At 46.9% G+C, this 12158-nt stretch overlaps 1 protein-coding gene across 1 annotated transcript in view; it reads right to left on the bottom strand.

Annotated features, from left to right (window-relative positions):
* Window positions 1-259: 259 nt before the first annotated feature.
* Window positions 260-12158, bottom strand: part of PDLIM1 (PDZ and LIM domain 1) — a 53507-nt gene continuing 41608 nt past the window's right edge. The window contains exons 3-5 of the mRNA XM_007940058.1: window positions 9699-9850; window positions 1114-1231; window positions 260-446 (exon numbers count right to left, since the gene is read on the bottom strand). Coding sequence (XP_007938249.1) covers window positions 260-446; window positions 1114-1231; window positions 9699-9850 — 457 coding nt within the window. The remainder of the gene's footprint in view (window positions 447-1113; window positions 1232-9698; window positions 9851-12158) is intronic.

Genomic DNA, 12158 nt, shown 5'->3' with positions numbered 1-12158 from the left:
TTGCAGCAGAGAACTGAGGTGAGGGCAAAACAGAGTGATGCTGCCAAGAGCCACGGAACAAAACCACCCACCGTTAATTATAAATGCAGGCATCACATGGCCAGTGCGAGTCAGTTAGTAAAGGCTGGGGGACTCCACGTGGAACCAGCAGGGATAAAACAAGGAAAGCACAATGCTTCGAGGGAGGAAAGAGCCAGTACGTTTAGAGAACAAATCATAGTAGGGGCCGGAGAGTAGCGGCAGATGCAGACCCGCTGGGTCACTTGGGGAAGACAGTGACCACGTCGTAGCCCTCAGGCGGCGTGACCCGCTCGCGGGCATGCTTTTCACAGTAGATTTGATCCTCCACAAAGAAATGGCCCTTCTGTTTCAGGTTGGTACCACAGTCGGTGCACACGTAACACTCAGGGTGGCGCTGCCGGTCCCGCAGCTTCACAAACACGCCTCTGCAGGAGCAAGGGAGGAAAGAGGTTCATTAGTGACAGGCACCTGCAGTGGCACCAGAGCTCTGCACCCCTCCTTCTTCCGGGCTAGTGACAGGCCTCACTCCAGAGGTCCATCAAAGGGCAGAACGGCGCCTCCCTTCCTGGCCTCCATTCATAAAGGGGCTTCTCATTCCTGGGGTCCAGAGACATTATTTTTGAAGCCCCACAGGAAGCCCTTCCTACTTTCACAGAGCAGCCCTGCCCTTTCTGTTTCTCATCTCCATAACTTGAAGGCTCCAAATATCAAACCAAACTCACTGTCGTTGAGTCAGTTGCGACTCCGAATGACCCCTCCTTGGGTTTTTAAGGTGGTAAATCTTCACAGAAGTAGATCGCCCATTCTTCCTTCAGAGGAATGGCTGGGGGTTTGATCCGCCAGCCTTCTGGTTAGCAGTCAAGTGCCTTAGGCACTATGCCACCAGAGCTCCTACCCAGAGTGCTCCAGGGCCAAGGAAAACCTTCCCCTCCCGGATCTGGGGCATGGGACCTACCCAACCTCTCTTCTCCATTCTTCCAGGCAAGATTTTTTGCCTTCACACCGAAAGTGTACAACCTCCAGCACTTCCTGTATTTTCATGATTCACCCAACCTGCAGAGCCTCTAAGGGCCAGGGGAGGCAGGTACTCACACAATGCCAGTGCCACATTTGTCACACATGGGCAACTTCTGTGCATTTCCAATCGATGCAGCCACTTTGGTAACCGGAGCCTTAACACTTCTGAATCCTGAAGGCTTGTTGGGATCCCCTAAAATGGAAAAAAAAAAAAAAAAAACAGGTTGGCCAGGAAGGGCAGAATTGAATAATTTAACTCTCTCAGAGCCACATAATGTTCAAGCAAGGTCATGGGCACTGGTGTCAGACAGACCTGACTCTTCTGTGTGATGCTAGGTGAGTTACTTAACCTCTCTGGTCCTCAGTCTCCTTTTCTATAAAACATGAGATCATTTTGCCTTTCACTGTTATACAAAAAGATGAGAAAATATACATAGGCCCTCCCACAGAACCTGGCACATGTCAGTCCTCAATAAATGGAGCTGTTGTTGTTGTTATGTGTCGTCGAGTCAGACCCAATTCATAGCAACCCCTCCTTGGGTTTCTGAGGCAGTATCACTACGGAAACAGATTGCACAACCTTCCTTCCGTGGAGTGGGTGGTGGGTTTGAACCGCCAGCTTCCTGGTTAGCAGTCAAGTACCTTAGGCACTACATTACCAGAGCTCCCATAAACGGAGGTAATTCATATTATTAGGAGTCTGGGTGGTTCAAGCAGTTTGCAATTGGCTGCTAAATTAAAGGTTGGCAGTTCGAGTCCACCCAGCAGCTCCACAGAAGAAATGCCTGGTGATCTGCTTCCACAGATTACAGCCAAGAAAACCCCATGGAGCAGTTCTACTCTAACATCTATGGCCATCATGAGTCACGGCCAACCTGGTGCCAGCTAACCACCACCGCCATCTTATTATTACTACAGTTACTATACAGACTCAGCTGGTGGTGCTTCCACATCACTTATTTTCTTTACTGTGATACATTCTAGCAGAATTGTTATGTTTGTCAGCTATTGACATGTCTCTCTGCCTGGAACATCTCAAGGAGCCCTGCACAGAGCTAGCAAATCAATCAGGAACAGGTTCCATAAACACACAGACAGGAATGACAAAATGCCATGACAAATGGTTTCTACCTTAGTGCAACATGCTTTGGCCCAAGGAGCTAGGGAAGGCTCTACACCAGTGTTGGTTCTGAATAGGCAGGCACCTATGAGCATCCCAGGCAACACAGGAGACTTAGTACTATTCACAGGCCAGGCCTTCCCCGAGACCTGCTGAATGAGCATCACCAGGTGTGGAAGATTCTATTCTACAATCCTGGTTAGGATCCACTTCTTCAGAAGTTCACTCAAATGTAATTGTTCATCAAAATCACCTGGAAAGCTTGTTAAACCCCAGGTTGCTGAGCCGACCCCCAAGGTTTCTGATTCAGTGAGTCCTGAGTGGGGCTCACAATTTACACTTCTAACAAGTTACCAGCTGTTGCTGATATTGCTGGCCCAGGAACTCCACTTTGAGAACCATCAGCGAAGAGCAAAGAGGTGGTTCTTTGTGTGAGAAAAGGGGGTAAGCACAGGGCCAGTGGTAAGTGCAGCCACGCTGGGCTCTTGTCCTTTCAGGAAATGAGTGCCTGTAAGGTAACCAGTGGTTCTGAACAAAAAAACTGAGACATGTGTTCAAACTAGGGGCAGACTGTATTTTGTCCACAGTTACCCATACCCTCCTCACCGTGCATGCTTCCTTTTAGGTTATGTTCTCAACCCCAGGACATTTTTGCCCCTTCAAGAACATTTTTGGTTGTCACCACTGGTTGGGAGGGGAGGGCTAACAAGCATCGGTAGGTAAAGGCCAGTAGTTGTTGCTGGGTGCCGTGAGTCGATTCTCATTCAGAGCCACCCTGAAGGACAGAGCAGAAAAGCTCCACTGGCTTTCGAAGGCTGTAATCTTTTTGGGAGCAGATGGCCAGGTCTTTCTCCTGCAGAGCCGCTAGGTGGGTTTGAACCACTGATCTTTCAGTTAGTAGCCACTGTTGTTGTTGTTATTTGCCATTGAGTCGGACCCGACTCATAGCAACCCCTCCTTGGGTTTCTAAGGCAGTATCACTGTGGAAGTAGATTGCCCAACCTTCCTTCCGAGTAGTGGCTGGTGGGTTTGAACCGCCAGCCTTCTGGTTAGCAGTCAAGTGCCTTAAGCACTATGCTACCAGAGCTCCTTAGTAACCCCTAGGGCTCTTTTGTAAAGGCCAGAGATGCTGCTAAACATCCTAAAATGTACAGGACAGCCCCACAACAAAGACTTATCTGGCCTAAAATGTCTCGGCTGAGAAACCTTGCTCTAGGTAAAATATGCTTCCCCATTTCACGGTGGGTTTGGTCACATGCCTTTCTTTGGCCGACAGAGTGTGAGCACACGTGATCCATGTTTAAACAAAGGCACTAAATGCACCTGTGTGGTTTGGCCCTGTCCTCACTGATCTTCTGCCCTCTGCCTTAAGAACACAATGCCCCAGAGAATGACTCCTGCCTCCATGTGGCTCCCAGCATGAGCCAAGTCCAGCCCGGCCCGGCCAAGCCAGTAGCTCTCATGTAACATGAGCAAGAAATGCCATTTGTTGTTTTAAGCCACTGCTGACTAACACAACGGGAGAGTTATTTTACATTATAGTTTGAGACACTTTTCTGGCCTATAGGGAGCAAGAGGAGGGGAAACAGCCTTCCTAATGTCATGGGGCTAAGGCCATGACCTGGTCGTGTTGGGCTAGCCAAGTAGTCAGGAAAGAGAGGAAGCACAACGAGTGTAGACAAGAGCCAAGGAGGGATATGAGAGCCCCACTTGGCAGGAGAATCCTCCAGGGCTTTGAATCGGTTCATTCTGGTTTGATCCCCTGCTAAGAATTTGCATTTCCACCGCAGACGGACTGAATCAGAATCTACAGTGCAACAAGATCCCCGGGTGATTCCTCTGTATACATAAGATCTTGCTACAGTGTAGTTTCTGATTCAGTACATCTGGGTAGAAACCCAAATTCTCAGCAAGGGGCAAACCAGAATGAACCAGTGTGAAGCCCTGGAACGCACATGCCATTTTGGAATAAAAAGAAGTAAATGCCAATAAACACGGGTGCAGCTGGGGCAGATAACGCGGGCCTCACTGAGGCTTTTCCAGCCCCAACGCCCACCCTGCAGCGCCATCTGCCGGCACAATTTTCCCCTCACTTCTCCAGCCAACACTGCAAAGTCAAAGAAACCTGTCTTCTTCCCTCCCTTTCAACAGTTGTTGCTGTGTGCCATCCAATCGATTCCAATCCACTGCAGCCCTATAGGACAGAGTAGAACTGCCCACAAGGTTTCCTAAAACTGTAATGTTTGTGGGAGCAGATTGCCAGGTCTTTTCTCCTACGGAGCCACTGGTGGGTTCGAACTGCCAGCCTTCTGGTTAGCAGCTAAGTGCTTAACCATTGTGCCACAGGGCTCCTTTCCCTCTCAACTTAAGGTAAAAATATTAGCTCCATTTGGACTCTGGGCAGCTACAAAAATCTCTAAATTCTCTTCCTCTAGAGTACCCTACATCCCTAAGCATTCTGGAAAAATTAAAATGAGTTAAATAAAGCATAGCTTTTTTTTTCTATTTACTCCACTGCTCAACAAACTTCCAGGGCTTCACACGGCCAATCAGAACAAATCACAGTCCTTAACCAACACCTGGTGGGCGTCCATGATCCGACTCCAGGCTGAGGACCCGCCAGGAACCTTAAGCACCAGCCACAACGAGCCTAGATACTTCCTGAGCGAGTCGTCAGCTTCCTCATCTGTGAGCCTCTAACCATTCTGTGTTCTCAATCCACAATGTCTCCTTCCACTTATTAAAAGTCCCCTTCTCCCTTCAAATTTTGGAAGTTGATCCAGAACAAGATGAAGTTTGAAGAACCCAGAGCCCTTCCTTAGCCCAGGGGTTGAATTTCATCCAAAATGAGAACTCCTCGGGAGTCTGTGCAGGTTTCTCACCAAACCCTGCAGCGCTGCTCTCTCGCCCTGTGGGGAGTCCACTAACAGCACTCGCTCACCCCTGGCACTTTACAGACACAGCTTACCTTAACCTGCTCAGCTACCCTGTCAGGCCACCATTATTAGCCTCACTCAACTTGTGCAAGGAGCCCTGGTGGTACAGTGATTAAAGCACTTGGTTGCTGACTGAAAGGTCGGAGGTTGAAACTCACCAGATACTCCACAGAAGATGGGGCAGAAGATAGCCGTGGAAACCCTGGGGAGCAGTTCCGCTCTGCCGTAACAGGGTGGCTATGAGTCAGATGCAACTCGATGGCAATGGGGTGACTTGTGCAGAAACTAAGAGCAACCAGCCTGAGGTCTCCCGGCCGGACAGAGGCAGATCCTGGGTGCTGGTGCTCTTTCTACTGAATGAGCCGAACTCCTTTTTGACTCAGAGGCCTTCTTGAACGACAGCAGCCCTCATTGAATGTTTTGACTATGTGCCAGCCACTGCACTAAGCTTTGTATATTCCATCTCAAATAAAAACAGGCATTCAGGTTCCCTCCTCTGAAAGCCTTCTGCATGTGGCAGATGTCTGGACTGGGTTTTATATCCTCTTCTGTGAAAAAGAAGCACTGGTGGCACACTGGTTAAAGGGCTCAGCTGCTAATCAAAAGGACAGCAATTCAAACGTACCAGCCATTCCTCAGGAGAAAACTGTGGCAATCCGCTCCATAAAGATTTAGTCTTGGGCAGTCCTATAGGGTCGTTATGAGTAGGAATCGGCTCAACAGCAGTGGGTTTGCGGTGCTTCAGTGAAAACTCAATGTAAGTGCATATTAGGAGGCATGGGGGACACTGACATCCATTCCCTCCTCCTTCCTTTTTAGCAAAATCCTTATTTTCTTCAGAACAAGAAGACATGGAGCCTTGGGGCAGAAGTCTGTAATTCCTAGACCACTTTGCAACCAAGTGTGGCCATGTAACTAAATTCTGGTCAAAAAACCCTAGATGGAACGTGGTGTAGGACTTCTGGGAGGGAGGGTGGAAGCTGACCCATCTGCAGTGGGGGAGTCCCTAACCTGCCCTTTGCCCCTTCTTCCTCCTCCTGCCTCTGGTTTGAGCCCACACACACATTCCTGTGGTGGCGGTCAAGGGCCAGGGGTGCTGACATCCGGAATGGAAATGAATCAGCAGCACCGTGAAGCCAGGCGTTGAACATTTAGTTTGGAGGCAGGTGTTTGCTCTTGCCCTAGCCTGGGTGGTGACTTGAGGGCCCCATCTCCAGTTCGGTAAGACTCTGAACTTCTCGAGGGTAGTTTTCTTATCTGTCCACCGGGGTTAACAATCCCTTCCTCAATAACTGTTGTAAGAATCAAATGCCATAAATTGTGCAAAACATCCATCATCATGGCTGGCACGCATAGGTGCTTATTGATAATGGTTATTATTATGTTGGAAACCAGATCAAAAGAGCTCCCAGAACAGCCTTAGCTAGTCCACATGTGTGCTCTGATGCCCAGGGCCCCACAGCCACCCCTGTGATCCTGCAGGTCTGAGACAGATACTCTTTGCATCATAGATATATACTGTATGTGTACGTGTGTACGTGTGTGTGTACAGTGGTGAAAATATAAACAACAATTCACCAGTTCAACAATTGCTACAAGGATAATTCACTGACATTGATTATAGTCTTCACGTTGTGCAACAGCTCTCACTAACCTTTTCCAAATTATTCTAGCACCATTAACATAAACTCAATGTCTCTTAAGCAAAAGCTCTCTTTTCCTCCCTTCCCTTCCATCCCTGGTAACCACTGATGATCTTTGGTTTATATGTATTTGCTTATTTCATATAAGTGGGATCATACAGTATTTGTCCTTTACCGTATAGTTTTTAAGCATATAGCAGTAAAAGTGTCTTATTTTAACAACAACCTAATATAAGAAATTTGTGATGGATGCAAGTGTCGTAAAAGGAGGGATGTCTTTTTCTAATTCTTACAACTCTGACCTGTGGATCAGCAGCCCTCAGACCACTCACCTTCCAGGTATATTTTTAAGAAGCACCTTTTGTGACTCTACCGTCAAAGGAGCTCTGGTAGCATAGTGCCTAAGGCATTTGACTGCTAACCAGAAGGCTGGTGGTTCAAACCCACCAGCCACTCCTCAGGAGGAAGGTTGGGCAATCTACTTCCGTAGTGATAATGCCTCAGAAACCCAAGGAGAGGTCACTATGAGTTGGATACGACTCAACGGTAGTGGGTTTACCAGAGGTCTAGCTGGGAATGACCCAACTCTGGAGAGTTGGGTTTTGCGCCCCCTCGTGGCTGCCTGCAATGGCCAGCCCTACACATTCTGTCTTCCACCCGTTCCCCCAGGCTCAGGCACCTCCCTGGAGGGACACCTGGTGATTCCACTAGGAGAGACCGCCAGAGCCAGCCTCTAAAGGGACCATTTGCTTAGGGAAGCCAGTGAGGATGAGAGCTGAGGCACCCTGCCCTCTGGGAGGATAACCTCCCTCCTCAAAGATCCCGGCTGCATATTAGGCTTCGTGGGGAGGCCTTCCTGAGGTGGGAGCTCCTCTACTGAATACTCCCAACACCTGGGCTTCCTCCCCATTTGTGTAGCTTCTTTAGAGGGATGGTAATTTACACCCACAGGAAACTAGGAAGAAAGTGCTCCTTTAACACTACAGAGATACCAGCAATTTCTCCTTTTGTAGTGTCTCTGCAACAAGGAAGGGTCTTAGGTTCTTAGTGTTGCTGTAATGCAAATATCACAAGAGGGTGGCTTCAAAGAACAGAAATTTATTTTCTCCAAATTCTGGAGGCGAATCCAAATCAGGGTCTCAGCCATGTTGAATCCTGCCTTGTAGGCAGCCCAGATGTTTCTTGGTTTCCTGGCTTGTACACAATCCTCCCATGGTATCTGTCTTCCCTGTGTGTATGAGTTTGTGTATATGTGTATATGTATGTGTGTAATCTGTTCTTTTGATAACTCGGAAGTGATTAGATTTAGAACCCATCCTACTCTGGCAGGATCTCAGTAACAAAGAAAACCCTATTTACAAACAAGTATAGGGGTGAGAATTCCAACACATATTTTGGGGGGGACATAATCCACAACAGGAAGTAATGAGCCTGTATTAATAGCCTGTATTAAATTCCAGTATTAGGCCAGGCTGACAAATGACATGGGGGTAAGAGCACCCCAAATTAACTTATGACTCCCAGCATGGGATGGTGGCTATGCTAAGGTCTGAGGCTTAAACTCCATTTTGAATCAAAAGTAACCTCTGCATCAGGAATACAGCCTATCATTCCTGTAACTCCCCGCTGGACTCTGAGAAAATCCCTTGGTAAACAGTTTCAGAAAACAGTGTAATTTGGTTTGCTTGTAAGTTTTGTTTGCTGCATCAGATGCCAGGCCCAAAAGAATCCCAAGAATAGATGTTTACTCCAGAGAAACTTTAGAAATTCGTATGTTCTCCCTATAGCCACACAAGGAGGAGCTCATGATTGTTTCCAGGCCAAATGGACCCAACTGAATGACTCCTTTGTAACTTTAAAGGAGCTCTGGTAGTGCTGTGGTTAAAGCACTGGACTGCTAACCAAAAAAAGGTCAGCAGTTACAACCAACCAGCTGCTCCAACGGAGAAAGATGAGGCGGTCTGCTTCCATAAAGATGTACCCCCTTGGAAACTCTATGGGGCAGTTCTGTTCTGCCCTTAGGGTCACTATGAGTTGGAATTGACCTAATGGCAGTGGGTGGTAGGTGGTTATAACTTGAAAAAACAACTTTAGAAACATAGGTAATCTCTTGCCGATCAGATGTACCACCATTTTGTAACTATTACCTAAATGTCAACCAATCACTGAATTTTTACTGAATTTCCTTGTATTTTTCACATATAAACTCTCTGAATGGTCTCCTCCTTGGATCACTTGGTTCAGGATCCTCTGGACTGATTCCCAACTTGCAAACTGCCTTCCCCTCAATAAAAGCTCTTTACTTTTACTTTCAACCACATTCTGCCAACTTAGTTCTACAGCAGGGGCCACGCCCGTTGAAGGACAGCTTTGTCAAAGCATTTGAAAAACTACAACTTGCTTTACTCTGAACAAGTGGGAGTAAAATCCTTCAAATAAGAGAAAAAGTCAGCCCATCCCAGTCCAAACTAGGATGGACACAGATACTGCAGAGTTCATTTGGTCCAATGTCCTTAGTCACAGGAAGAGCCCGTGCCCCAAGATCTCTGAGGGGCCCCTGAGGTGGAGCCAGTAGCTCTACCCTTATCCAGATCTGGACTCCTCTTTCCTGGGCTCCATCAGCCAAGTCCATGGCTTTCATTCTCAGGATTGTCTCATGGTCCTAGCTGCAGGACCAAACAAAAGGGCCAAAAGACAGACCAACAGAATCCCACAACAGGTAAGTTCACTCTCCAACTCCACCTCCTAATGCACTCATGACAGGAAACAGTCAACCAGGTATTGAGTTTCTTAAACAAAGGGCCAGACAGGAAGATGTGTCGGCCCCACCTCCTCCCTCAGTCCCTGTCTTTTCACGGTCTTTCTCCCACTCCAGGCTGTGTTCACCTGTGTTTTGGCCATGACCAGCCCTCACCTCAGGCACAGACAAGGGTCTCTGACCACACACATCGGGCTGCTTACCTTTCTCCTCCGACTCCAGAATTTCCTGCAAAACCAGGAATGACGTGGACTGTTTCGGAGGTTCATTTAACTCCTGTTTCTCCTGAAGCATCTTGTAAACTTCAGATTCTTTGTCGATGACGAGGCCACTTGGAAGCTGAGAATGCTCTAAGCTGCAAAGAATGTTTGGAAATTCATTTGGACATGTCAGAAGTTGGGGAAAAAATTCATCAGGCACTCTCTCCAAGCAAAGACACCCAGAATCAAATGAGAAACAGAAAGCATCCCAATGAACCAAGCACTCTTAACAGCCACAAACCGGCCAGGACCGTGAAGTATATTTACAGGTAGAGCTGGCGGCCACTTCAATGCAGTAAGAGGCTATTTTTCCAGATAGTCTTAGTAATGCAGTTACTTTTTGACCTAATCCCATAGAACAGGAATGCTTTACTTCTTTTTAAACTACATAAACAACATTATGTCAAGAGAAAATTTAGAAGAGGAAAATGCCGACCACACTGTGACCACTAAAAAGTGCCCTCAGTACCAGCCACATGCACTCCGTTCAGAGCAGAATCACAGTGTCCTTTGGTCCTGATTACATCAGAGAATGGCCCATGTCTCCATAAACTCATGAGCCCCATGTCCAGGGGTTCCCATCTCCTCACCTACAACCTGGAGGTAACAGTACCTGCTTTGCTAATTCACCAGGTTAGTGGCAAGGATGAAATATGAAAGTGAAGTGCCATTCTGCTGTATAGGGGGTAGCAGAGGCCATTCTCAGGCTGAGACTTACTCTCCACACACACACCCATCCCCCCAGCCCCCCCACCCACCCCTGTCTCCTTTGAGAGAACCTCTGGGGCAGCCTCCTCAGCCTCCTGGGCCACTTTCAGGTTCCAGCTGGAAGCAGTAAATCTTTGCTGATGGAGCTCCAGGTGTACTTCCTTTTCACTTTGTATTCTCACAAGAAGGGACAAGACCCCCCAAAACTAACATAGGCTTTGCTGCTACCAAGGAAGGTCAAAGGTTAAGAAAAAAGACCCACCAGCTAGCCACTCCTGCTGGCTATGGTTGGGAAAGGGGAAACCAGCCATCCCTCCCTTGTCTATACGCTGACTAGTCTCTGCCTCTCTCTCTCTCTCCCTTCCTCCCATCTGTCATACCCCCAGGGCAAGTGATGGGACCACCTTGAGGAGCTGCTTTCAACAAGAACCATGGTCTTCTCTGGTCCACCTTTTCAGCCCTGTTCTTTGCATTCTGTGTTTGACTCTTTCTTTGAGTCCTGTGTTCTGAACTTGCCCTATAATAAATGTATTACATTATTTTTGAGGAATCTCTATTACACTGAGAACTATTTTAAAATCAAGATCAGAATCATGGAATGTTCTTGGGAAGAATCTTTCATCTTCTTTGGTGTATGTTATGTCTGGAAGCCACCAAGGGAATACTAAAAATGACAAAATCCAAACCACAAGGTCATCATGTGTTCTTTCAGCAAACAACCCTTTAAAGCATTTCCATGACTTAAAAAAAAAAAAGAAAAAACATCTTTTTTCTTAAAGGATATCTTTCTACCAGATGACTATAAAAAAACAAACCAAACTCACTGCCATTGAGTCAATTCTGATTCATAATGACCCCCAATGGGTTTCCAAGGCTGTAAATCTTTACGAAGCAGACTGTTTCATCTTTCTTCCACAAAGCAGCTGGTGGGTTCAAACCACTGACGTTTTTGGTTAGCAGCCAAATGCCTTAACCACTACACCACCACATGACTATAATAAGTATTTATTCCTTTTTTTTTTTTTTTTTTTGGAAGAATTAATATACTTAATTCAAAATTTGAATCCTAAGTCCCCATGCCTAAGTCTTAGGCAGTAATTATACTATAAGGTATTGACACGTAACACCCCAGTATCTTTTTTAAATTCTAGGAAAAGAGCAAGTGTAAGAAATGAAGGGGGGGGGGAAGCATTCTTGTTTTTATATATAGTAACAGCGATAAAAGAAAGAATTCTACAGTGATAGGATTTCAGAAAATAGAATGAACATGACTGAGTCGCCAGGAGAACATTTGAGGGTGGAACACTGGAAGTAACCATGTATTCAGTCTTACTAACAAAATGCAAGAGTTTAATCAAATTCAACTCCTTCACGTTACACTCTTGTGTTTGGCACACTTGATGCAACTGTACACCAATTACCTAAATGGTGAACATTTTCCCCCAATCTTTTAGGTCCTGACCTCAAAGATCAGATCATAAAACCAGGGCCTATCTCCCCAAGGATATTACAGGCTGGTGTGGTGCATAGCCTGACATGGTGGCTGACAAAGCCAGGTATTCAAGGATCCTAGCAGTTTTGGGGGGAGCTCTGGCAGCACAGTGCCTAAGGCACTTGACTGCTAACCAGAAGGCTGGCGGTTCAAATCCACCAGCCACTCCTCAGAAGGAAGGTTGGGCAATCTACTTCCATAGT

Source organism: Orycteropus afer, unplaced genomic scaffold (genome assembly GCF_000298275.1).
Source record: "Orycteropus afer afer isolate SDZICR_OR568_19922 unplaced genomic scaffold, OryAfe1.0 scaffold00064, whole genome shotgun sequence".
NCBI lineage: Eukaryota > Metazoa > Chordata > Mammalia > Tubulidentata > Orycteropodidae > Orycteropus > Orycteropus afer.
This window is presented reverse-complemented; position numbering and strand designations above follow the sequence as displayed.